This window comes from Corythoichthys intestinalis, chromosome 15 (assembly GCF_030265065.1).
Source record: "Corythoichthys intestinalis isolate RoL2023-P3 chromosome 15, ASM3026506v1, whole genome shotgun sequence".
NCBI classification, from domain to species: domain Eukaryota; kingdom Metazoa; phylum Chordata; class Actinopteri; order Syngnathiformes; family Syngnathidae; genus Corythoichthys; species Corythoichthys intestinalis.
In genome coordinates, this window is record NC_080409.1 from 31,558,091 (window position 1) to 31,585,922 (window position 27,832).

The 27,832-nt window shown below is 39.2% G+C and overlaps 1 protein-coding gene across 1 annotated transcript in view; it reads right to left on the reverse strand.

Moving 5' to 3' along the window:
- Window positions 1–386: 386 nt before the first annotated feature.
- Window positions 387–27,832, reverse strand: part of capn3a (calpain 3a, (p94)) — a 33,796-nt gene continuing 6,350 nt past the window's right edge. Inside the window, exons 3-21 of the mRNA XM_057859151.1 lie at window positions 25,644–25,762; window positions 25,393–25,526; window positions 21,770–21,938; window positions 21,574–21,657; window positions 21,410–21,504; window positions 21,251–21,328; window positions 20,881–21,041; window positions 16,522–16,691; window positions 16,267–16,278; window positions 15,960–16,168; window positions 8,705–8,741; window positions 6,824–6,901; window positions 5,288–5,345; window positions 5,119–5,183; window positions 3,407–3,475; window positions 3,254–3,332; window positions 3,020–3,136; window positions 1,295–1,353; window positions 387–1,096 (exon numbers count right to left, since the gene is read on the reverse strand). Coding sequence (XP_057715134.1) covers window positions 1,070–1,096; window positions 1,295–1,353; window positions 3,020–3,136; window positions 3,254–3,332; window positions 3,407–3,475; window positions 5,119–5,183; window positions 5,288–5,345; window positions 6,824–6,901; window positions 8,705–8,741; window positions 15,960–16,168; window positions 16,267–16,278; window positions 16,522–16,691; window positions 20,881–21,041; window positions 21,251–21,328; window positions 21,410–21,504; window positions 21,574–21,657; window positions 21,770–21,938; window positions 25,393–25,526; window positions 25,644–25,762 — 1,820 coding nt within the window. The 3' untranslated portion in view covers window positions 387–1,069. The remainder of the gene's footprint in view (window positions 1,097–1,294; window positions 1,354–3,019; window positions 3,137–3,253; window positions 3,333–3,406; window positions 3,476–5,118; window positions 5,184–5,287; window positions 5,346–6,823; window positions 6,902–8,704; window positions 8,742–15,959; window positions 16,169–16,266; window positions 16,279–16,521; window positions 16,692–20,880; window positions 21,042–21,250; window positions 21,329–21,409; window positions 21,505–21,573; window positions 21,658–21,769; window positions 21,939–25,392; window positions 25,527–25,643; window positions 25,763–27,832) is intronic.

Here is a 27,832-nt window from a genome sequence, read left to right on the forward strand (position 1 = left end):
TTCTCTTTTTTTCCATTAAGGTCCCATATTATTTTAATTTTTAAAAAATTATTAGAAGCTAAAAAACATCTTAACCAGGGGTGCCAATAATTATGGAGGGCACTGTAGGACTTACGACTGCAAGCTTGTGTGTGGTCATGTGACTGTATTGTTACGTCTGATTGGTATAATGAAGTTGTGATTATTGTTAAGAAGTCTCATTGGTGAAACTGGTAGAGCCACTGTGTGCATCTCTGGCAAAAAATAAAGTCATATGGAATAAAGAGGAAAAATGTACTTTAGTGTAGCTCAAAGTAGCAGAGATTAGTGTTTCTTCTTCACAAATCTACTTGAGTAAAAGTAAAAAGTAAACTTGCCAGTATTGGAATTATTGTGTGATTTTTTTTTATTACGTTTTGCAACATTAAGAAGTCCTTTACGTCGGTCTACTTCTCAAAAATTCTTTGTGAACAATACCAATCGTGTGACTTTAAACATGTATTGATTTAATGGTGGGAATAAAATGCTTTTAAAAATGCATGACACTCATGTGACTAAAGCTTTAAATAGCATAAAGGAAAAATAAAAATCACAACAAAAAAGCAGCAGTCCAACCTTTTACAGCCGTATTCTCTTCATGGAACCTGAAACGTTGATGTGAACAAAGAAATCATTTGACAAGTTGTCCACTGTGAGTCCTCGCCTATAGCTACGGGTGTGTGCGTATTGGTGCGAGGCTCCGTGAGGTATCAAAAGAGGTCGTCGTGTGTGTGTGTATGATGCCTGAGTGGAAACAAAGTACACAGGTGGCAGGAAGGACAAAAGCACAAAATAGATGCAAATGGCCTGAACTGAGGAGAAAATGTTGGCAGGAAGGAATGTCAGGTGTCTCCGTGAATGAAGACTGGGAAGTTTGCGGAAGGAAAAAACCACATGATTGATGCAAATGGCCGGAACTGAGGAGGAAGTGTGTGAGATAGTGATTTCTTTGGGCGGGTTAGGGGTGAAGAATAGATGCAAATGGCCTGAAGTGGGGAAGAGTGATGAGGTAAAGTCTTGGCAGGTCTGGTCCTCATGCGGGTCATCGTCTTTAGGCATACATGGTCAACTGGAGCCACTGCAAGGGTGATGAGCATATGTCACATGGGGTGGTTTTTATTTAAATTATTGGCAGCAATTGACGCTGATAGACCCCCCATCCATTTGGACTGGGACGGACTAGCAGTGATCATTCGATCGAATGTGGGCGTCCATCACCATCGATTACACCGAACATTATCCTTCACTGCCAGTTCATATTATATCGTGGGCTTACCTCCAGTACACTGAGTCGGATTGTACCATCTCCGTCCTGATCGAAGGCCTGAAACGCCCCTATAGTAGAACCAGTAAAAATGTGCAGTTTCAGTACTATATTACAGAAGCGTATTGCTGCCACACCCAAAAATTATCATATAATAACATGATAATTATCATGTAATAACTATCACAATAAACATGATAAGTATCATGTAAAAACGTGGAAACTGTCATGTAAGAAAGTGCTAATTATCATGCAAAAATGTGATAACTGCGTTAGTGATGTCACAAAATGTGCCAGTATGCGGTGTCATGTTTTGTTAAAAAACTTTCCACATGATCAGCTGTCTAAGAATTGCGCATACTTAAATACTTTGAGTAACTGTGTGGTAAGTCTTTTTTTATGAATGTAATTTACACTCACCGGCCACTTTATTAGGTACACCATGCTAGTAACGGGTTGGACCCCCTTTTGCCTTCAGAACTGCCTCAATTCTTCGTGGCATAGATTCAACAAGGTGCTGGAAGCATTCCTCAGAGAGTTTGGTCCATATTGACATGATGGCATCACACAGTTGGTGCAGATTTGTCGGCTGCACAGCCATGATGCGAATCTCCCGTTCCACCACATCCCAAAGATGCTCTATTGGATTGAGATCTGGTGACTGTGGAGGCCATTTGAGTACAGTGAACTCATTGTCATGTTCAAGAAACCAGTCTGAGATGATTCCAGCTTTATGACATGGTGCATTATCCTGCTGAAAGTAGCCATCAGAAGTTGGGTACATTGTGGTCATAAAGGGATGGACATGGTCAGCAACAATACCCAGGTAGGCTGTGGCGTTCCAACGATGCTCAATTGGTACCAAGGGGCCCAAAGAGTGCCAAGAAAATATTCCCCACACCATTACACCACCACCACCAGCCTGAACCGTTGATACAAGGCAGGATGGATCCATGCTTTCATGTTGTTGACGCCAAATTCTGACCCTACCATCCGAATGTCGCAGCAGAAATCGAGACTCATCAGACCAGGCAACGTTTTTCCAGTCTTCTATTGTCCAATTTTGATGAGCTTGTGCAAATTGTAGCCTCAGTTTCCTGTTCTTAGCTGAAAGGAGTGGCACCCGGCGTGGTCTTCTGCTGCTGTAGCCCATCTGCCACAAAGTTCAATGCACTGTGTGTTCAGAGATGCTCTTCTGCCTGCCTTGGTTGTAACGGGTGGTTATTTGAGTCACTGTTGCCTTTCTATCAGCTCGACCCAGTCTGGCCATTCTCCTCTGACCTCTGGCATCAACAAGGCATTTCCGCCCACAGAACTGCCGCTCACTGGATATTTTTTCGTTTTCGGACCATTCTCTGTAAACCCTAGAGATGGTTGTGCGTGAAAATCCCAGTAGATCAGCAGTTTCTGAAATACTCAGACCAGCCCTTCTGGCACCAACAACCATGCCACGTTCAAAGTCACTCAAATGACCTTTCTTTCCCATACTGATGCTCAGTTTGAACTGCAGGAGATTGTCTTAAACCATTTCTACATGCCTAAATGCACGGAGTTGCCGCCATGTGATTGGCTGATTAGAAATTAAGTGTTAACGAGCTGTTGGGCAGGTGTACCTAATAAAGTGGCCGGTGAGTGTATATCAGGTGGTGTCTGTCCCTTTAAAAAAATGTGATCCATGGCAAGTTAGAACAGCTAATTAAATGTGAATAACAGCCTTCCTCAACCCATTAGACTTACTGAACATGGCCTCGAGGCGGACCAGGCAGCTGATGAAGCTGTCGAAGTCGATGTTCATGCTCTCGTTGGCGTAGCGCATGGTGATTATGTCGTACAGCTGGTTGTTGAGGCGAAAGCCTGAGCGGGACAGAAGACACATGACTGCACAGTGACAAAAACAGTCACAACAAGGTTGAGTTCAAGAACGTGGGCGTGAGCGAGGGCAGAGGCGGCGCAGGAGGCGAGTGACCGTACCTGCGTCGTTCACGGCGTTCCTCATCTCATAGCTGTTGATGCTGCCTGACTGGTCTGGGTTGTAGTGCTTAAATATTCCCTGCAAAAGACCACGGGAAAATGGTGAGTGTGGTTAAGGGGGGGGAAAAGGCAGGATGTTTCCCACATGCTGACCTGCCATTGTTTGATCTTATTCCAAAGGTGGCGGAACTCCTGAAGGTTGAGGCGACCCGTCCCATCCATCTGAGTCCACACGGTTAAGATATTACCCATTTTTAAACTGTGTGCTGTGTATAGTATGTATACAACTGTATATATTAGACTCTTTATAGATTTCTAATGTATACTGTACGTATGTATGTACAATATAAAGGGTGAAGCCAAAAAAACGCCCCAAATTTGGATAGGCGTCATTTCTAAATTTTTTTTTTCTTCTCGAAATTAAAAAAGACTGTAGCTATACAACTGTATTTTATGAACATCATACATATTGTATAATATTAAAGATGTTGAAAGAAAAAAATAATAAAAATAATATGATGTCTATCCAAATTTGAGGCCATTTTTGGGGGGGGTTGTTGGGGAGTCCACCTCGTATGTGTACTTATAGAGACAGTAAACATATACATAGAACTATCAGATATGTAATTTTTAAAATTTCATTTGATTTTCTATCAGCTGTTTTCACTTGTGTATTGTTGTAAAGAAATGTTAAAATACATGATCAAAACTAAAAAATACTAAACATTTACAATAAATTTTATTATATACTGTAGTTACATAATTAATAATCAATGATTATATTATAATTTATAATAATCATGTAGTATGATTATTATACATTTGAAATAAATTCCAAATAATTCATCATTTATTATGCAAAAATATAACTTCAAAGATTGATTAAATAGATCAGCTGTTTTCTTTTTATGCAACTATAAAGAAATTTTAAAATACATGATCAAAATAAAAAAAATACGAAACATTTACAGCAAAAGTCTTTTATTGTATGGTTAATTATTTTTAATAATTATATATTATTCAAATTTAGAAATGTATTTTAAACAGTAACATTATATAATATGCAAAAATACCTTTTTAAAGATTTATTTAATAGAAATTAGATTAACATTAATAAAACAGCCGTTTTAATTTCATTTAATAATAAATATGCTCTATATAATCTAAAAATAATAGAAATAAAATATTAATTGGGATCCTTTTGTAATGTTTAATTTTGACATTACTATATCCTTAATAACAATAATTGTATATATGGTAATAATTCACACCATCAGAAACACGCAAACATAATGATTTACTGCGAGGCCTCCCAGTTTTAATCATTTTTTAATTTTTGGTTTAAATTTTATAACTATGTAATTATACAGTAAAAAATATACAATAGCAAGGGAACAAAATATAATATAACAAAATATAATCGTATTCATTTTTTGCGGGGTGATGGATAAAACCATTGGAATGATGCCTTGAAATAGGAGTTTTGAGCTTGTTCTGTGGCCATAACACAGTCATCTATTCCTATTTAAATGACATCTATCAACAACGAAAAACGCTGCAACTGTTGTCATATTATCTGTCTACTTGTTGTTGCTTCGCTAATTATCGTCAACATGACAATTTTTTTGCCAATTTCGCAACGTGCTGCGTCTTGTTAAACGATTCAAGTTGAATTCACATCCATTGTACTGGGCATCTACCTCAAATTTGACAAAAACTCATTTGTCAAGTCGCTTGTATCTCAAGGCCCAAGAGAACCGATGTCAGCAGAGGCACTGTATTAATCATACTAATCATAATAATGCTGTCAAAGAGAGAGATGTGGCCAGCTGGTCGGCCTGTTGCGCACTTGATACAAAGGATACGTCCATCAGAGCTATCATGCTCCTGCAGCTCTCCAGGCTGAAGCTGTCTGTATTCAAGTTCTTGTCTGCAGCACATCAAGACCACCATCATCACTCATACCAATAGACATAATCATTTACATTATATTTGTAAAAACATTTTTTAAAAATTAAATAAAAATGCACTTACGTTTGGCAATGATCATGTTGAGAACTTTTCTCAGTTCGTTGGCGGTGATCTCCATGTCCTGGAGAAAGTAAACTGTATGATTGTGGCATTGAACTTATTGGCTGCCATTGACAGCGATAGATATTATTACAAAAACTAGCTGAAGCAATTTTTTAGGGCATGTTTTAGGTCATTTTCTCGCAAACTCATTGGCTGCTATTGATGGTGCTAGACATTCAATCCATTTGGATGTCTAGCGCCATCAATGGCACTGAAAGACAGAGATCCCTTACTTATCCCACCGCTGATTTTTTTTTCCAATTCAAAAATAGATAAATACAGATGAGCCGTCTCGAGCCGATCACACGGTCTTACTCTCCCTCTTGCTGCTCTTTGTTGATCAGGCAGTGATAGAACAATATGTCCATAGCAGCTTCATGGCACATTTAGCCCCCGAACTATTTTCAATTTGTCCGTTTTACCCTGGAGACCCGGTTTACAGACACCGCGCAACCGCTTTTGTTTCAACTCAGCCATAAAAAGCAGCTAAGTAATTATTCTTTGAAATGTTTATCATTTTTAGCTTAGAATCATTAATTGATGTCTAATATTTAGTTTAAAAAAATTAAAAAAAAAAACACTAAATAAAATTATTCACTCGCATATTTGAAACGTTTAAACAAATTACGTCACAATGACAAAAGTGTCTGTAAATAGGTCACGGATATCTACCTCATAACTATCGCTTGATTGTATGTTTTTTTTTTTGTTACTGTCGTATTTTCCTCGATATTCTAGATGATAAATAATCCATCCAAACAAAGAAAAAATTGAAAAAAAAAAAAAGTTTAAACGGGTAAATATTTGAAAAAGATAATCTCGACCACTCCTTGATGGCTGCGATTTCTGCATTGTGTCCCTAGTCATATTACCGTGTTTCACCCATAAAATCCCCCAAAAGTCCGGCTGTGGCCATTCACAGCTGTGTCTTGACACTTGGTGAGACATGCTACACGGAGTTTTTTGATCGGAACAAGGTAAGTACGCGATATCTCGTTAAAATCATGGCGTCTTTAATTGTGCTCTCTCGTGCTCTCACGTCGAGTTAGAGTTCAGGGGTTCAATTTTTTTTTTTTTAAATGCCCTCCTGTTCAAAAAAATTTTTATTGGTCATTTTAATAATTGGGATTTTTTTTTTTTAAATGATGTATGAGATACATTTGGAAATTTGGATTTCTAGATACCGGTATTATATTTTTGTCATTGGAAATGAGTGGGGCTTTTTTTTTTTTTTTTTTTTTTCTAAAAACCCTCATTTTAATCCAAATTGTAGTGGTGAAATCAAAAGAGCCTGCGTTGAATTTTTGGAACGTATCAAAGATGAAACAGTGAGAATCGGGCAACGCCCACAAGCTGTTTGGTGTGCTGAAAAGTGGCCGATAAAACAAATGCAAATAGCAACGCATCCCTGGTAAAAGCCTGTTAGCCTTAGAAAACATATATACTGTAAATACAAATACTACACGTCTTTTAAAAAAAATTTTTTTTAGTACTCACATCTCCTGCAATCTCCTGAAAAATGGTCCGGAACTGTCGGTCCTCTTCGCTCGCCTCCTTCGCAGAGGCCGGTGCTGGCTGGTGACGTTGAGGTAAATAAACATGGAGAATTAAATTGGTAAGAAATCTCACACACACCCTTGTCCAAATGGCAACTTTTTTGTGATCACTCCTTCAAAGTTGACACCGTTAAACCTCCATTGATTAAAAAAATAATAATAAAATATATATATATATATACAGTGGGGAGAACAAGTATTTGATACACTGCCAATGGGTTTTCAAATTGGCAGTGTATCAAATACTTGTTCTCCCCACTGTATATTAGGGCTGTCAAAATTATCGCGTTAACGGGAGGTAATTATTTTTTTTAGTTAATCACGTTAAAATATTTGACGCAATTAATGCACATGCCCCGCTCAGACAGACTAAAATGACAGCACAGTGCAACGTCCACTTGTTACTTGTGTTTTTTGGAGTTTTGTCGCCCTCTGCTGGCGCTTGGGTGCGACTGATTTTATGGGCTTCAGCACCCATGAGCATTGTGTAATTATTGACATTGACCACAGTAACAAAGGCTACAATCAGTAACACGATGCGCCGCCAGCGACTCAAATTCTGCACTGCCAGACGTGTCCCCCTGCTGAAGAAAGTACACGTCCAGGCCCGTCTGCGGTTCGCTAGAGAGCATTTGGATGATCCAGAAGAGGACTGGGAGAATGTGTTATGGTCAGATGAAACCAAAATAGAACTTTTTGGTAGAAACACAGGTTCTCGTGTTTGGAGGAGAAAGAATACTGAATTGCAGCCGAAGAACACCGTACCCACTGTGAAGCATTGGGGTGGACACATCAAGCTTTGGGGCTGTTTTTCTGCAAAGGACCAGGACGACTGATATGTGTAAAAGAAAGAATGAATGGGGCCATGTGTCGAGAGATTTTGAGTAAAAATCTCCTTCCGTCAGCAAGGGCATTGAAGATGAGATGTGGCTGGGTCTTTCAGCATGACAATGATCCCAAACACACAGCCAGGGCAACAAAGGAGTGGCTTCATAAGAAGCATTTCAAGGTCCTGGAGTGGCCTAGCCAGTCTCCAGATCTCAACCCCATTGAAAATCTGTGGAGGGAGTTGAAAGTCCGTGTTGCCCAATGACAGTCCCAAAAATCACTGCTCTAGAGGAGATCTGCATGGAGGAATCGGCCAAAATACCAGCAACAGTGTGTGAAAACCTTGTGAAGAGTTACAGAAAACATTTGGCCTCTGTTATTGCCAACAAAGGGTACATAACAAAGTATTGAGATGAACTTTTGGTATTGACCAAATACTTATTTTCCACCATGATTTGCAAATAAATTCTTTAAAAATCAGACAATGTGATTTTCTGTTTTTTTCCCACATTGTCTCTCATGGTTGAGGTTTATCCATGTTGACAATTACAGGACTGTAATATTTTTTTTAAGTGAGAGAACTTGCACAATTAGTGGTTGACTAAATACTTATTTGCCCCACTGTATATGAACTTGCAGGATATGGTTGTAATATGAATATGAGGTTAAAGGTCACAGAAATGTGAAAAGGAATTTTGCCATAACTTTTGTCATACTAAAAGGGAGTGTCAACTGTACTAAATATAACAATCGTTTCAATGTGGCTGCTTAGGTGGCGGTCTGCTTCCTGAGTTCTCCTCTAGTTTTTATTTTGTTTTGTTATTCTTATTAAAAGTTCAATTTTAATGCACTAACATCACACCAAATTGAATTTGTTTTATGATTCAAAATCGTTAAATGAGAAGTGAATGAAAAAACGATGAAATATTCATGTAATCTCATTTTCAGTTTGTCCTGGAAATTGATCGTAAAATTTAAAAAATAGGCGACTCACCACTGGATGGTCGGCCTCGATCCTGTTCTCGATCTCCCTGAGAGAAGACCAACAAAAAGCCATCACCATTGTGACTGATAACAACAACAACAAATCACATGTGGACCAATCAGCTCACTCGCTTGACGCTGTATGCTAAAAAGAATAACTGCTGTCATGATTATGGACTGGCGTTCAACTTCACACATTTTATTGGGGAATTAACTATCCGATCCATAACCTTTAATCAATCATTTCTAACCATCAAACCACCCATTTTCATGCCCGTCCATAGTCATAACTAGCAATAAAAGCGTGCCGCATGTGGGAGTATTCCAGTTGGAGAGCAATGACTGCGGACTCCTGCGTAGATTCCTGCAGTCCGCTAGGCTGACGTCTGATCCTCTTGGCCTGCTGGCGGTGGGCGGTGGTCGAGTGGAGACATTTTTGAATGTTTACCGCAGCTTGGCCCGGCCTGGTTTGGCTCGTCCTAAAAAAGATTCCATAACAGCCTCGAACTGGGGCCGTTTTCGTCCTCCTCTACAAATCAAATCTCCGTTAAAATTGATAAACCCACAGAAGTGCGTGTTAGCATTTGCAAACAATCTAATGAACTCTGACATGTTCCTGTTACCTTCAATTTTAAATTGCAATAAATCAATTGCAAATCATCTTGCATATAAAGCAGGAAAATAGATTTTCTAGTTTTAAAAAAAATGGCGTGGCAGAGAAAAAACGTGATCAGTTTTGCATTCTACATCCAAATTTTATGAAAACAGCTGTCATACCAAACTCAAGAAAAAATGTGTTTCCCAGTTTTAACTATTTTAACCCTTTCATGCACAAATTATGTTTTTTTAAATTTATAAATTTTTTTATTACATTCCTTTCGGACAGGGTCTCAAAGTTACGGCCCTGGGACGAATTGTGGCCCACGGTACAATATTTTCTTCCCCCATTTGGCATCTAATTGTTGTACAGTATTACTGTTGCTTGCACATTTTTTAAACGGGCACTTTGAAAAATATACAGGGTGATTAAAAAAGAATGTGCTAAAATCATCACGCATTTATTCATTTTAAAATCATTGAAATAGACTGAATTATTGATTAAATTAATTAAAATTAATTTATTTTTAATTAATAATTGAATAAGAATTAAAATAAGAATTAAATGTCTTTTTAACAAGTAAGTAATTTTAACAAATTAAAAGTCATATCGGCTTGATGTCCGTGCCGCTGGTGGTGGTCACATTGAGCACTTGTAAAGAATGAAAAAAAAAACAAAACTTGGAAGTTACATACCAGGGGTCGGGAACCTATGGCTCGCGAGCCAGATCTGGCTCTTTTGACTGCTGCATCTGGCTCGCAGACAAATCTTTAATTATTTAAAAAAAAAAAAAGTTTCGTTATACTCCTTTGCGTATTGCGCAAAACCGCGACGGTCACCAGCGACTAGAAAGCCATTCGCAGTATTTTTAGTGGGAAAGTGGCAAACATCCATGTCATTGTGTCCATCTATTTATCTATCTATCAATTGCATAGGCAACGCAGATGAGGCAGAGTATCGTACTTTTCAGCAGGAATGGACAGAGGAATTTGCCACACGCAGCTTTACTGCACTGTCGCAGCAACAAGTGTAGGGAATGTTTCAATACCATGGAATCATTTGGCAGATTATCTAACGTTTCTGTTATCAATCCCAATCACCACTAACCATGTCACGTAGATTAAACATGTTTAAGAAAGTCCAATCAACTATTAGTACCACATGATTGTTTAAACAGTGACTCACCAAGTTGATTTTCACAGGCCACCTCATTATTCATGTGACTAATTAAAGAAATGGTGATTTTTTCCAAAAAAGTCTCTTAATGGATCTATCATATTCCTCATCGAATACTGTATAAGAAAAATATAACACATATGCATCTAAAATAATCCTGAACGGTTTTATTAGCAATTTTAATACTCCTTTTAGCAAGGTTCCTTGGGTATGCGTACGTTACCATAGCAACCAGTCCTGTTATTGTCAAGGCGTTATTAGACTTTTATTAAACTTGCTGTTGTCCAACTGTCCCCCTTACTTGCACACGCTCGAAGGGCCCCATGTTGCTTGTTGCCTGGGGCCCCCGGGGACCCTCGCTACGCCTCTGGGTGTGTCTAATATGCAATGATAAAATTGCGTCTATGAAATGATCAAATAGAAAGCGGCACTTCAACACCCACCATACTACATTCGCATCATAATATCCAGTGGGGGACAGCAGGAAGAAAGCACGTCAAGAGCTACTATCAGAGTGCAAGCTAGTCAGCAGCAACTCCGTGTTTGGACCCAACAAGGTGACTGGAATTCGGCTAGCTGGGCTGGCGCTTTAGCAATTGTGAGAAACGGGAAGCCATTCACGGATGGGGAGTATGCCAAAGCATTCATGCTTGATGTTGCCAATAAACTTTTTGACGACTTTTCGGATAAAGACAAGATAATTAAACGGACAAAAGACATGCCTTTGTCGGCAAGAACTGTTCACAATCGTACCATCGTGATGTCAAATCAAATTGAGGCAACGCTAGTGAAGGATCATAGACTTCATAACCTATTGACATGACATGGGAAACGTTGCCGATTTGTAGGGGGCCTATTTTCAAAAACTTCAAATTTTAAATATATACAAAACCAAAGCTGCTACTGAGCTAAAACCAAAACAGGCACCTATCTTAGCCATATATGAGTCTCCATGACCAGCGGCATCAAAAAATTCAAAGTCGTTCCCTTATAAAATCCCGATTAATTATTTTCTATATAAGTATAAAACAATTTAAAATGGCTATAAAAGTCTCAGATTTTTTACTAGATTTACAAAAATCTCCAAATGCAGAGATAATCACCTATATTTTCAAGATCAATAGCAATATTTAACATATAAGTTTTTGACCAAAATAGCAACTTAATTTTTTTTTTATTTACGGCAAGTTTTAAACAGCAAATAAATCACTCAATTTAACATCAGAAACTTGATACTTTACGAAAACATGCAGGATCAATTATAAATAAAATGTAAATAGATAAATAATAAATTCTATATACAATCACAACTTATTATAGAATAGAATATCTCTTTATTATCATTATACACTATACAGTATACTGTTAGCGAATGAGGCTAGCGGCCACCTGGCGTAAAAGGAGCTTTTCTGGTGAACATTCTTGTGAATAAATGCTTAAATCCCCGAATTCTTCATAGATATGGATGTAAAACAGTCTTGATTCATGGGTAATAGCAAAGAAAACGTACAGTTAGCGTTTATTTTACGTATATTGACGAAGTAACATGCTACTATGTTAGCGAATGAGGCTAGCAGCCGCCTGATGTAAACATAGCTTTTCCAGTGAAAATTCTTGTGAATAAATACTTAAATCCCCCAATTTTTCATAGATATGGACGTAAAACAGTCTCGATTCTTGGTTAAAAGTAAACTATGAGGCAAGTCAGTTACGAAAATTTGCCGCCTCCATGTGTAAACAAAAAAGAAAAATTCCTGTGAATAAATGCTTCAATCAAGCATGCATGGTACGAAAAATAATAATATTTACCTTGAATCCTCGAAGAAATCACTCCTGAGACAATCCTTCCTGTTTGTATGCGTTACAACTTTCATAGTTAAATCCAATCGTAAGTACCTTATTGGCCCGAATATAAGACAGTGTTTTTTGCATTGAAATAAGATTGTTAAAGAGGGGGTCGTCTTATACTCGCGGTCTAGACATTATACCCATTCAAGACGCTAGATAACGCCAGTTATCATTGAAGCGATGTTCTGTTGTGACAGATCTCAGCTACTCTCCCCATTCACGACGCTAGATGGCGCCAGATATCATTGAAGCGATGTTCTGTCATGACAGCTCTCACCTACTAGTTTAACCAGTTTGCATTATTTTATTGCAATGTTTTTCCTTATTCAGATTTGTTTCAAGACTACAGTTACAGTTAGACTTCACTTTGATAGTTAATGCATTTATTGCAATTTTGTTGTTTTATCACAATAGATTGGTTTATTTACATTTCAAAAACCAGAAGCCATTCATTTACGAATGTGATTGCACTTTAGTTTACATATTTAAATGTTCAGATAATAATATTTGAATGAGGCAAAATAACATGCTTTTTCTCTCAAATATATTGTTATAATTATTTGTTTCAGATGTACTGTAATTATTTTCAGTATAAAAATTAATTTGGTGTTCAAAAAGTCTTTTTTTCCAAACTTGAATTTTGAAAAAGAGGGGGTCGTCTTATAATCAGGGGCGTCTTATATTCTGGCCAATACGGTAAATCCAAGCTTAAATCCGACATGAGTGTGTGCCGTCTTCGGCTATTACTAAATGAAGCCCGGCCCCCTCTGATAAGGCGTCACGCAAAGAAGGACGAGGTGACATGTCAATAGAGATGATGTCTATGGAGGGACATAAATGCGGCACCGTTTTGTTTCTCTCGCTTTGGATGAGTCAACAGACGTAAGCAATTTATCCCAGTTCAGCGTGATTGCAAGGTTTTGACTATGAAAGGGACAACAAGAGGGGAGGATTTATTCAAGCCCTTCACTGAGTTCGTCAAAGAAAAAATAACGATGGATAAACTTGCTTCGGTGTGCACTGATGGTGCTCCATGCGTGGTGGGCAAAAACAGAGGATTCGCGGCGCTTCTCCATGAACATGTAAAGAGACGCAAGTTTCTCAACGCCTGCATGAAGCTTAACTTCACCAAGTGTCAACCAGACTACAAAGCCATCAGCAAAACCATGCAGCACCAGAAGTCGCATTGTTACCTGACATAAGTTAACTCTTTGGGTGCCATTGACGGCAATAGAAGTCCAATCCATTTTAATTGGGAGGGGTTGGAAGTGATCATTTGATCCTCCCCAGTTGAAAGGGATTGGTCATCTTTTGCCGTCCATAGGTGTTTTCAATATCAATTTCCTGCTAACTACCACAACACATACTCGCTAACCTAGGCTGGCTGTGAATGAGTCAAGTTAATGATAATACTCAGCATTGATTAGCAACATCATAACACTGTTATTAAAAACAAGTCAGAGACTTATAATATAATAATATACCGCAATGGTTTCGGCACATTGTTTTTTAATCACTCTGTGTATCTAACTCATTTTGAATAATTAAAAAAAAAAAAAAAAAAGAATTACCCGTATTGACCCGAATATAAGATGGTGTTTTTTTGCATTGAAATAAGACTGAAATAGTGGGAGTCGTCTTATATTCGGGGTCTAGACATTATACCCATTCACGACGCTAGATGGCGCCAGATTTCATTGACGCGAATGCTGAACTTGAGGAGTAATGTTCTCTCATGACGAATCTCAGCTACTCTGAAGTTCAACCAGTTTGCATTATTTTATTGCTATGTTTTTACTTATCCAGATTTGTTTCAAGACTAAAGTTGCCGTTAGACCTCACTTTGATGGTTAATGCAGTTATTGCAATTTTGTTGTTTTATCACAATAGATTGGTTTATTTACATTTCAAAAAACAGAAGCCATTCATTTACGAATGTGATTGCACTTTAGTTTACGAATTTAAATGTTCAGATATTAAAATTTGAATGAGGCAAAGTAACATGCTTTTTCTCTCAAATATATTATTATAATCATTTGTATCAGATGTACTGTAATTATTTTCTGTATAAAGATTAATTTGGTCTTCAAAAAGTCTTTTTTCAAACTTGAGTCTTGAAAAAGAGGGGGTCATCTTATCATCAGGGCCGTCTTATATTCGGGCCATATGGTAATTGAATGATCCATTTTGGGGAAAAAAAATAATTATTGAAATAGTAATAGGTAAAAAAGAATTTTGTAAAAAATAAAAAATTTGGAAAATCTTTGAGCAATAAAAATATAAATAATTTTTAGAGAAAATAACATTTTTTTTTTAATAAAAAAAAATGGAAACGAATTCTAATAAATTGAAAAAAATTAGAAGAATCAAGAAATAAATTAAAATAAGTGTGTCCCATTTATATTTTGCGCTGGAAATTTTGTTTTATTTTTGTTTTGCTTTATAAATCTCTTGTTACCTGACATAAGTTAACTCTTTGGGTGCCATTGACGGCAATAGAAGTCCAATCCATTTTAATTGGGAGGGGTTGGAAGTGATCATTTGATCCTCCCCAGTTGAAAGGGATTGGTCATCTTTTGCCGTCCATAGGTGTTTTCAATATCAATTTCCTGCTAACTACCACAACACATACTCGCTAACCTAGGCTGGCTGTGAATGAGTCAAGTTAATGATAACTTTCAAATAAAATGTAGTATTTAATGTAGGTCTGTCAAAATTATTGCGTTAACGGGCGTTAATTAATTTTTTGAATTAATCACGTTAAAATATTTGACGCAATTAACGCAGATGCCCCGCTCAGACAGATTTAAATGACAGTACAGTGAAACGCTCACTTGTTGTGTTTTATGGAGTTTTGCCGCCCTCTGCTGGCGCTTGGGTGCGACTGATTTTATAGGCTTCAGCACCCATGAGCATTGTGTAAATAATTATTGACATCAACAACGGTGGGCTACTAGTTTATTTTTTGATTGAAAATTTTACAAATTTTATTAAAACGAAAACATTAAGAGGGGTTTTAATATAAAATTTCTATAACTTGTACTAACATTTTTCTTTTAAGAACTACAAGTCCCTCTATCCATGGATCGCCTTAACAGAATGTTAATAATGTTAATGCCATCTTGTTGATTTATTGTTATAATAAACAAATACAGTCCTTATATACCGTATGTTGAATGTATATGTATATCCATCTTGTGTCTTATCTTTCCATTCCAACAATAATTTACAGAAAAATATGGCATATTTTATAGATGGTTTGAATTGCGATTAATTGCGATTAATTACGATTAATTAATTTTTAAGCTGTAATTAACTCGATTAAAAATTTTAATCGTTTGACAGCCCTAATTTAATGTAAACAAAATGTTAGTTGTTTTTGTTGATTGATTTGAATTATTTGGTGTCCCTCTTAATAGCTTAATATATGAATGACTTAAACTATAATATCAATAGTAAATGATAGAATATCATATTTAACTTCACAGTTTAATTGTAAATCATTAGCTCCCATCGATGGGGATGGATGTCTAATCGATTTTGACTGGGAGGGCTGACGGTCTATCGCCGTGAACAGTACTGAAACACGATCATTCACCAATTCCCCGCATAGAAACGAACCCGTAAACCAACGGCAACTCACTCTGACGTGTTCCTCTTCTCCGAGAAGACGCGGAGGATGAACTCGCCCTCTTGGTGCGGCTCGTACGTGGACGGCACGATGACGTACTCGCCGGGGCTCAGGCGAAAGCGCTGAGTGACCTCGCGCAGGTTGATGTAGGACTTGCAGCGTGCTTTGGATGAACTGACCAGGAAGAAGTCTTTGGGCATGTGCTGCTTGTTTCCGTGCATCTGGAAGAGGACGGAGACGAGTCTAACCGGAGGAACTCTTCCGTGGCACGGGAGAACGATTGACCTCAGGGCTCAGAACCATGCTGGGAGGGACCTACCTCCTTGGGGACCTGTGGACAGACGGAAGGGATGGTTAACAATCAGGATCTGGTCTCCTGCAGTGTGAAAGTTGTACAATGTGAATGCAACTTTTTAGAACCCTTGTTCCACTATTGACTCCGAATACTTCCTTAAAGAGCTGAGATAACCTTATCAGACACCCAGAGATAGGATCCACAGGAGCGACTGATGATAACCTTTAAGATCTGCTATCTTCTATGATAAATATCCGAAGCAGAAGAACTCTCACTAACCTCGTAAATGGCAAAGCCGATGGTGAACAAGTTGGCGCCCATCCTGCGCTCTTTCCGCCTATTCTTCTGCATCAGAGCCACCACGAAGGTGCAGCCCACCTCGTTGTCCTCGGGGTCATCATCCTCCTCCAGCAAGCGTAAGCGGTACTGAGGGTTGGTCCAGAAAGTATCTGCAGAGATCAAACTAGGAGTTGTGTCTTGGGAGCAATGTAATAGGGGTGTTGCAAACCTTTGTTTAGTCAGGAAATGCAGCTGAACAGAAGTAGATTTAGGAGAACGGAAATAAAGAACAGACTGAACAGTGATACAAAAACATGATTGAATATACTGTATACAGTGCGTGTATATACACACACATAATATGCTTCCTACTAGCTATAAGTATCGTTGCAAGCTTCATTACTAACCAGAAACTGCAATTTCTGGAGAAATTACGATGGGGCTTTGCTGTGGTAGATACAGATCTATCAGGTCACTTCCTGTTGATTTGGGGACATTTCGGGGACATGTCCTGTTGATATCAGGTCACTTCCCTTGACTTGGGGACATTTCGGGGACTCATCCTCTTGATATCAGGTCACTTCCCGTTAATTTGGGGACATTGGCTGTCAATGGCATCGAGTTACTTGGGCGCCAGTTGAATGTCGAAGGGCTGCAATGGTAAGTTTTTGGTCAAAAATCCCATCCACGCAGGATTTTCTGCTATTGTAAATGAATGGGAAATTTGGACGTACATTGCCGTCAATGGCATCGACTTACTTGGGCGCCAGTTTAATGTCAATAGGCTGTAAATGGTCAAAAGTAACAAGGACCTATGTTTTCCTGCCATTGAAAATGAATGGGAAATTTGGACGTTCATGGCTGTCAATGGCATCCCATTAGTAATGAATGGGACAGTTTTTGGTGAATTTTTGGGGGAACCGTAGGTTTTTGGCAAGTTTTATGCCCCTTACCACCCTGGAATTTCTGATATGTAAATTATACGATTTGGTCAAAAATTGTATGACTAAATACATTTGGAATTTTTAATTAAAATTTTTTTTTTAAACCGGTGTTTACGGGCAAATGGAAAATTTGGGGGGGGGGGGGGTCACTCGAAAAATTCGGGTCATTCTCATATTTGAATGGTGACGATCGGTCAAACTGTTTAGACAGTGAGGCGCGCCGAAGAAACACCATTCAAAAGAAAAAGGAATTTTACTATCAGGGCCTTTGCCTTGCAACTAACCTAACTACCTTTTCAGAGAGGACATTTTGGGGGTGGGATACACTTCATAAAAATTAAGTGTGTGTGAAATTTTATCTATATGTCGATATATCACAAAAATTTGTATCCCGATCGGTTAGAGGTATGCTTCTGCCAAGGAATCGACATGTTTTGAGTTGTCACTATTTAATAAAGGACCCAACAAGTTACTACCAAAATTTTCCAATCGAATAATGTCTGTGTTAACTCTGGGGCGAATAAATGTTCATTCATTCATTTGCCCCTCCCAGTCTATGGGGCGCTGTTTGTAAAGCAGCACATGCTGGAAATTACGACAACTTTTTCTAACATTTAGCGCCACACAATGTTTAATATGTGGTGTGAAAATTTTAAAGGTGTCCTCCAGCTTTTATTTTGTTACGTTCGGCCCCCAGTCATGTGAATTTGCTTATTAACTAAATATTTGTTATCACCAGTTTCCAGATTTAACATTTAAATTTAGTATTTAGATTTAAGATTTATATTTAAGATTTAGTTTTAAATTTAGCTTTAAGATTTATATTTAAGATTTATATTTATCATATATATTTAAGATTTACATTTAAGATTAAATTAAATATTTAGTTCTGGATTTAAACATTCAGGTCTAATACATATTATTTAAAAATAAATATTTAGGTTGCTAAATAATGTTGTAAATGTGTAAAAAAAAAAAAAGTGACTAAAATTTTCACACCACATTTTGTGGCACTAAATATGAGAAAATGTTGTCATAATTTTCAGCATGTGGTGCTTTACAAACAGCGCCCCATACCAGTCAAAATGAACTGGATGTCTATTGTTGTCAATGGCAGCAAATGAGTGAAGAAAGTCATTTGTTTACAAAAATGTTGCAAAAATATAGTGTCACTGTATTTTTTTTTTACAGAAGTGTTTCACTGAAATATTCTCAAAGTATTTGAACGAAACATGTTTTTGACAGATTGTCCGCGAAAGGGCAAAAAAATAGTGTTTATTTTTCCATTTAAAAAATAGCTTTTTTTCCCTTTAATAGCTGTACTGTAGAATATCGTAAATTGATTTCCTTACCCATATATAGATACCTGTTGTATCGCCATATTGTGAGATAGTTGTTATCGTGAGCCTTATATCGCAAATGGTATCGTGTTGGGGTTACCGGGTTCCCACCCCACCCACCCCTGCTCTTCTTATAATTTTTCTTCTTATGAATGTCTTAATGTACACAGGCTCCTGTCTATAAGCTTTGAGTACTTTCTTAAGGAGACCTGACTCACACATGATTTCAGCTCTGCATTATGAGATGATGTACACTTTAGGAATATGGATGTGTGTGTGAATAAATTGAAATGGAATTGAATAATCAATAGGAAGAGTGCAGATAGGACAGATTAGGGTGTCACAGGCCAGGGTGAGTGTTAATCCAGTGCTAGTGAAGTGTAGTGGGTAAGAGTGTATGCTGTGATACCTCTTAATGTGTGTAACCACTCTTACATGCATGTGAGTCATGCGTTAAAGCAGCCCACGTTGAGTTACAGTGGGGCAAATAAATATTTAGTCAACCACTAATTGTGCAAGTTCTCCCACTTGAAAATACTAAAGAGGCCTGTAATTGTCAACATGGGTAAACCTTAACCATGAGAGACAGAATGTGGAAAAACCCCAGAAAAATCACATTTTTTGATTTTTAAAGATTTTTTTCGCAAATTATGGTGGAAAATAAGTATTTGGTCTATACCAAGAGTTCATCTCAATACTTTGTTATGCACCCTTTGTTGGCAATAACGGAGGCCAAACGTTTTCTGTAACTCTTCACAAGCTTTTCACACACTGTTGCTGGTATTTTGGCCCATTCCTCCATGCAAATCTCCTCTAGAGCAGTGATGTTTTGGGGCTGTCGTTTGGCAACAGGGACTTTCAACTCCCTCCTCACCCCGTGGCGTCAAAATGATAAGAAGAACGGGGAGGAAAAAATCCCAGAACCAAACGGGGGGAACTAGTGAATGACCTACAGAGAGATGGGACCATAGTAACAAAGGCTACTATCAGCAACACAATCCGCCGCCAAGGACTCAAATCCTGCACTGCCAGATGTGTCCCCCTGCTACTGAAAGTACACGTCCAGGCCCGTCTGCGGTTCGCTAGAGAGCATTTGGATGATCCAGAAGAGGACTGGGAGAATGTGTTATGGTCAGATGAAACCAAAATAGAACTTTTTGGTAGAAACACATGTTCTCTTGTTTGGAGGGAAAAGAATACTGAATTGCACCATACCCACTTTGAAGCATGGAGGTGGAAACATCATGCTTTGGGGCTGTTTTTCTGCAAAGGGACCAGGACGACTGATCTGTGTAAAGGAAAGAATGAATGGGGCCATGTATCGAGAGATTTTGAGTGAAAATCTCCTTCCATCAGCAAGGGCATTGAAGATGAGACGTGGCTGGGTCTTTCAGCATGACAATGATCCCAAACACACAGCCAGGGCAACAAAGGAGTGGCTTCGTAAGAAGCATTTCAAGATCCTGGAGTGGCCTAGCCAGTCTCCAGGTCTCAACCCCATAGAAAATCTGCGGAGGGAATTGAAATTCCGTGTTGCTCAACGACAGCCCCAAAACATCACAGCTCTAGAGGAGATCTGCATGGAGGAATGGGCCAAAATACCAGCAACAGAGTGTGAAAAGCTTGTGAAATGTTACAGAAAACGTTTGGCCTCCGTTATTGCCAACAAAGGGTACATAACAAAGTATTGAGATGAAATTTTGGTAATGACCAAATACTTATTTTCCACCATGATTTGCAAATAAATTATTTTAAAATCAAACAATGTGATTTTCTGTTTTTTTTTCCACATTCTGTCTCTAATGTTTGAGGTTTAACCATGTTGACAATTACAGGCCTCTCTAATATTTTCAAGTGGGAGAACTTGCACAATTAGTGGTTGACTAAATACCTATTTGCCCCTCTGTACCTGGACTGATCCAGTTCTTAGTTATCGCACTTTTTGAGTGACTGAACACTTCATTTAGAGCATGCTATTTTGCATCGTAGTCATTCAGGGCCACAGTTCCTACAGTACTAGTCTTGTGGTATCATCACAATAGGGTATGCCCTTCTTAGTGCTTTAAAAATTGTACCAGGGTAATTTCTACAGCCTCCGGCTGAGCAGCCTCGCACCCAGCGTCCTTCGTTGACAGAGACGGTCCACTTATGGATCTTGTCATCTTCCAGGGCATCGGGTGTGAGGTTGCATATTTCGATCTTGGTGAAGTTCTTCTTGAAGTCCTCAAAGGACATCCTGCAAAGGAGGAATCTCAATCTTTAAACCTCCGAATGTGCTATCTCTAGGCCTTATAATGGAATGTGAATAGAAAACTTACTGAATAACTTCAACTTAATTTTCTCACTTTACGTAAAAAAGTCATGTTCCTCTAGTCTAGAACAATCCATCCTGTTTATTGAACTGACAATAAAAAGCTTTGGTCTTTTGGTCTCAAACACCGTTACCAGAACTCTCCATCCTCTGCGCTGTGGTGCTGTAGCTTCTCCTTCTCAGCCTTGGGAAGTGTAGCCCACTCTTTGGAGCTAGAAGGAAATAGGCCAGGCTGTAAAAGTAGCTAATATTTTGAGATTCTGGACTAGAATTTCTCCAGTAGGGATCCTGACTTGTCACTCCAGGGTCCATTCCACTCCACCTGGCCCCAAGGGTTCCTGAGACGCACCAGGCGCACTTTGTTGTCTCTGTGCTGCGAGGGCCGACACTGTAGAAGACGAAACAAAATGTCAACTCTCGTGATGTAATTTCCCAAACGATGGTGTGAAACTTTTACTTCCTCCACCGCTGTCACGGAATAAGCGTGGCCTTTCACCAGGCCAGTGGAGGTCCGGGTCTCGAAGCGAGCAGGGACAAGGGACTATCAATGAGAATTACAGTTTGTGTCATTTGTTCACAGAAAAAACTTGCTCTTGCGTCATTGTTCTTCCCTTACACATTTCCCAAAAATTTGCCACAATGTGTGTACTCACATCAATGGAGCAGCCCATAAGTGAGCCTCTCTCCAGAGCCTTCTTCATGATTTTGTAGAGGTCTCTGGGAGCCTCCCTCATTTCGTAGAACTCGGTCACACCACCCGTAAAGTCCTCCATGGCCTCGGTTGTATTACCACCCTTCAGGGCTTCGTAGGAGCCGTGCAGTCTAGACACAATCAGAACAAGAGGCGTCGGCCACGATTTGGGAGAGACAAATTACTACAGGTGTCTGGTAATGACTTTTTAACCGATATCCCGATATTGTCCAACTCTAAAAAAAAAAAAAAAATCTGGTACTGATATCAAACCAATACCGATATATGCGGTCGTGGACCTAACATGTTCAATATTTTTCAACCATTTATTGTTCATTTAATTTTTGCTCCATGAATGCACATGGTCTGCTCTCATAACAAATCCCAAGCATCTTAGTTTGGAGACATCTAATGGTCACTAAACACAACAGCTGTCGTAAGCGATGACCAGCCCTTGAACAAAGGCAGAAGGCTTTTACATTCACTTTGAAGGCAACATGCATCTCAGCCCAAAACCGATAACGAAAAACCAATGTCGATATTATCAATATCATTTTAAAATGTTTTTATCGGCCGAAACAGGGTTTCCCCTACATTTAAAGATTGTGGCGCACCGCCACACAAAAACAAAAGCCGCCAAGCCTTGCAAATGTTTTTTTTTTTTTTAAAGGCTGTTTCAAACTAGCGCCAGCCTAGTGCGAAGGGCTCAGCGGCAACCTATTCATTATGTATTGGAATGTCCGTAATCCCTTAAGAGTCGATCGGACTGGGGAGCTGTGACGTTGGGGGAAGCGAGTAGGAAGAATGGGAGAACGGGCGAGATAGCGAGAGACAGTGGTCTCATGTTGCGGCAGCCCGCTGTTATTTTGTTATTGTTTGTCTTTATTATTGTTGCCACAATAAAGTGGGTAAGCCAATACCGACTGCTCTCCTTCTTCCCCCCATCCGGGGCATTATAATATTTTCGATCGGACTTTTCGGCGAAAGTGAGCAGTGGACGGCCGTCTTGGACGGAACAACGAGTTTGAATGAATTTACGCCGAGAGGCGGGGCCCCTTGCTCTATTTTCAGAGCGCCGCCGCACTAACGTCAACAACGCATCCAATAGCGGAGGGGCAGGGGTACTTATATCTGTGCTATCAGGCTGTTTCAGCAGACGGATATATGCAATCACGGCTGACGAAACCTTGAAAAAAATGTTTATTTTCAAGTTTCGCGAGCTCTGGGAAACTCGAAAAATGACTCTCATACCTCTTCTTGCAACGCTAAATGGTACCTTGATGTGCGTTTGTGTGGAAATTCACGAACAACACAAAAAAACGATTCACCTTCTCACCGAAACTACAGTAATTTTCGCACTATAAGCCGCACCTGACTATAAGTCGCCACCCACCAAATTTGACACCAAAACGACATTTGTTAATAGATAAGCTGCACTGGACTATAAGCCGCAGCGGTCCTCACTGTATTATGAGATATTTACACCCAAAGATATTAACCGGTAACACTATTTGGCAGCGGCATCATATGACTGTCATAGGACCAAATGAACCACCATGAAGCTTTGAACCAATTGGCTGCCAATCTTCATTGCTTCATGAAGCTTTTTTTGTGCCATCACTGCTCCCTTGGGGGAGACAGTCAACCTCTTCTGCCACCTGCTGTCAACACTGTTGTTGTCCAACATGCCTCTTAGCATTCATTGGAGCACTACAGATGTAAATAACAATCAAATTTCATGTTTTGAGCTAATTTTTTCTTCAGTTGCTGTTCCAGTTGTTCCATTAATTGCTAGTTATGGTGTTTGGTAACACTTTGACAGTGGCGCCATAAGACTGTCATTAGATAGTTATGACATGGCACGGTCATGAGCATTAATGAATGCTTATAACAGATGTCATTTAGTGTTATCCAGCAAATTATCTCACTATTGAATGGATTTAAAAGATCCGAGCCGGACATAAATGGAGTAAGTGACATAATTTGACGGATAACACTTAATGACATCCGTCATAAGCATTCAGTAATGCCAATGATAGTGTCATGTCATAATTATGACGGTTTTATGCAGCACAGTGAAAAAAAATTCTTACCTATTAACCCAAATAAATAAAAAAATAAGCCGAACTGGACTATAAGGCGCAGGATGCAAAGTGAGGGGGAAAAGTCCGAAAATTCCTGTAGTAAAATTCTTTACATGGCTATTAGAATTTCCCCCTACTCCTCGAAATGGGTCTGTTAACAGAAGGACTATTATTGTTGTGGTAATTTAGTACGTATTAGGGCCAAATAAAAGGAAAATGTAGGACTACGAGATGTAAGTCATACTATTGCTACGAGAAAAAAAGCCGTATTATTACGTAGGGTAATGTAGCTGTAATCAGCTATGCATTTTACGTACATGTACCGTAGCTGAGAGCTACGACATTAGCCTGGCTAATGAAATATTTCAAATAGATCTTTGTTATGGTTCTTCTTGGGGAAAAAATGTGAAAAAAAATCTCATTTGTCATGATATGACGCAATTTCACCGTGACACGACATGGTGAGGCTCCGACTCCGATGCAGCCCACCATCACAGCTTCAAAAAATCCTAGGGGAAACCCTAGGCCGAAATGATCGACTACCTGATAATATCGGACAACGCTACAAATGAATGAATTTTTCAGACTATAGCAGCAGTTTTTTTTCATACTTTTACCCTAGGGTAACTTATATCTGACAATATTAAAAGGACAACCCAACTAAAATATGTTGCTACTATACTGTATATACTGTATACCAATAGTCATTGTCGATCACGGCGATTAGTTCATTTTGTTGATTCGATCCGGTAGATTAGCTTGTAGTTCAGTGTGAGTTAGTTCATTTTGTTGATTCGATCCAGTATATAGAGGATAGCTGAGGACAGATGGCAGCCCACGTCCGCCACCTCCTTCAGTTGATTCAGCATGATGAACAGGTAGATGTCCTCGACATCCTCCACTTTGAGTGTGGTCAGACACAGCGGCCACCATTTTCCCCAGCCATCCTCAATAAATCCAGACTTGAAAGTTTTGCCCGGACATGGGTATTGTCCAGGTTCTTTTCGCATTGTAGAGAAGATCTTGTCCAGAGCACTTAGTGAGCAATTTACCAATTCCATGCCTTTACAGATTTGGGACAATACTTATTATCAACATATTTTTCCCCTCCTTTGTTTTGGGAACACTAAATTTTGTTTACAGTTTTGACTTGTCACCCAAACTTTTCACCTTGTGTACAGTTCTTCTCATTTCCAGAAGTTAACTTGGTTCAGCAGTATAACTGTTTTATATTAGTTGTTTATATTTCCTCTTAAAAACAATAAAATATTGTGAGGAGAAGAACAGGCTTACATTCATTTCCACAAGCAATGACTAACTCAATTAACTCAAATTCCCAGTCATTAACTCAAATCCCATGCACAGTTATGTTCTCTAGTTATGGTTGCCACTTGTGTGTTTTTATCTTTGTTATTATCCATTTTTTTAGCTTATGTGACTTATACTCCGGAGTGACTTATAGTCCAAAAAATACCTTAACTACAGTTCACCTAGGACTCACTTTGCATAGGCCTTCTCAAGCAGCGCACTCCAGAACTCATTCCTCTCCGCCGACTTTGTAAACACCAGCTGGTTGTTAAAGGTCGGGATGCGGTCGTCGATGACCACGTCCACCCAGTCTCCATAGCGCCAGAACTGCAAAAGAGGACCACGATGAGGACGGAAATTACCGAAATTATCGGGGAAATAAGATTGGCCATTTGAACGGCAAACAAGACTCAGAACAAGGGTCTTGAAAGCGTTTTAGCCAACCTGGAAGTGGAATATTCCGGCATAGTCTTGTATGAAACTCTGATCTGGAGGAACCACCCGGTAGAGGAGCTTTTCATTGAGGGTGAGGCAGGCGATGGCGGCCAGGAGCCAACAGTCACCTTCACGCAAAGTGGGGTATAACACACCAGTGGTCGGAGATCAGTGGCAGCAAGGCAACATCCTTTTTATGTGTTACACAACAAACTATCATAAAATAGAACTACATTTTTAACTGTTGTTTTACAAAAACATGACTGTAAAAAGTAAGCACGGCTAACTAGACTGCCGGTGATTGTACTGCCTTTCTAATTCTACTTCTTCTGCAACTGTAGTGTGAACACACGCTGTCGTTGTGGCAGTCGAGCGTGCTGACTGCTGAGCCAGCAGCCCACTAGAACTTAAGCCGCCGGTACGCTCTTAAGTTCTCAGGCATTAAGGTTCTCCAAACCTCTTCACGCATAACACTTGCTCTAATCAGTCTTCCGTAGCTCAGTAGTCAGCACGCTTAACAACCAAAATGAGGGTGTGGAATTGAATTCAAGTTGGAGAGGGGCAACAACCACAAGTCAACACTTTCCAGACAATTTATGTATGATCACACCAAGCCCATCGACGGGCTATGATACGTTGTCTCGGGCCTCAAGACCGTAGGGGCCCCTGAATGATCCCTAATTTATTTGACATAAATTCACATAACATTAGATATTGTGTTCTACTCTATTTAGGCTATACTTAAAAACTTAAGCATATTAAATATTTCAAATAAATGTTTTTTCCTTTTTTTTTTTTTTTCAAAATACCCCCCACCCCCTCTATCTTAGCAGAGAATGGTTTGACCCTGCTCTGGCGCACTCATGGCTACACTACGTACGTTCCCTGAAGCGGGAAATTAAAATCTGTCATTGTTATAAACTCTAAACATGGCGAGTCGTCATAAATCAGGTGCACAGTAAAGAAAAAAAGAAAAAGATGAAGATCGTAGAGGTGAACGAGAAAAAATGAAGTTTTTAAAGGGGGGACAAGAAGCCAGAGAATTAGAGCTACAGTTGGCTGTGGGCGGTGATGTCGGTAAGTGAACAACAGCCGCTAACACTGAACGTTTATATTCGCGATCACCGTGACCAAAGCCCGATTCGAGTCTGTCACCGGCCGCTTGTAGCCTACTGATCTGCGGTATGACAAGACATGCTGCTCGCGTTGAGTCGAGGAGAGAGAAGGTGATGGGGGAATCAGGGATATACCCGTATGTTAGTCTGTGATGAGTAGGTGCGCGAGGCTGAACACACACCTTCAGTAAAATGAAAATAAATAATTTTTAAAAAACTACCTACACTCCAGCATATCACTGGGCAGGCTTAACAACCTAGCCATGCTCTCCATTGAGCGTGAGCTTGCTCAAAAACTGGATTTCACTGATGTTATAAATGACTTTGCTGTCAAGAAATCTAGGCGCATCACGGTTTGAGGGCTTGATAACCCCAGGGATGTGGAGGGGGCAGGCACAGGATGTTTAGTTATACTGTTTTGTTGCTGTGCAGGCAGGCATAGCACTCTCAGTTGTATTGTATTGTAGCCTACATGGGAAAATAGATGGAAAGTGTTTGTTTATATTGTGTCACATCACATTACAGTCTGTTAAATTTAACTGTCCATCTCAGATAATTTGAAAATTTACACTGTGTAATTTGTCGTGACAAGCCGGTGGCAGGGGTGAGGGTGCCCTAAAAAAGTCTCTTGTCCCCGGGCCCCTGCAAGTCTGTTGACAGCCCTGGATTACACTTAAAATAAAAATGACAATAATACATTTTTTACAGTAATTTTACGTTCAATAAAAGATGTCCAAAAAACTATTATTTAATTTACGGTAAGCAAATTTTTGAACCCTCTATTGCACCATTTTTTCCAACCCTTACAGAGACATCCAATCCATTTTGACTGAGAGGGGCAAATGAATGTTTGTTCGTTCAGCCCTCCCAGTCAAAATGGATTGGACGTCTAGCTCCGTCAATGGCACTGAAACATCAGCATTCATGGCCAGTCTTAAGGGTCTAAATTAATTGGACAAGTCTCGCTATTAATGGCATGCAATGTGTTAAATGCTATGATAACAAACAAAAACTGAAGAGTGTTACTTGGAGCCGTAACCAGTGTGTTTTTCTGTTTGTATTCATTTTAATTGTATTTATTAA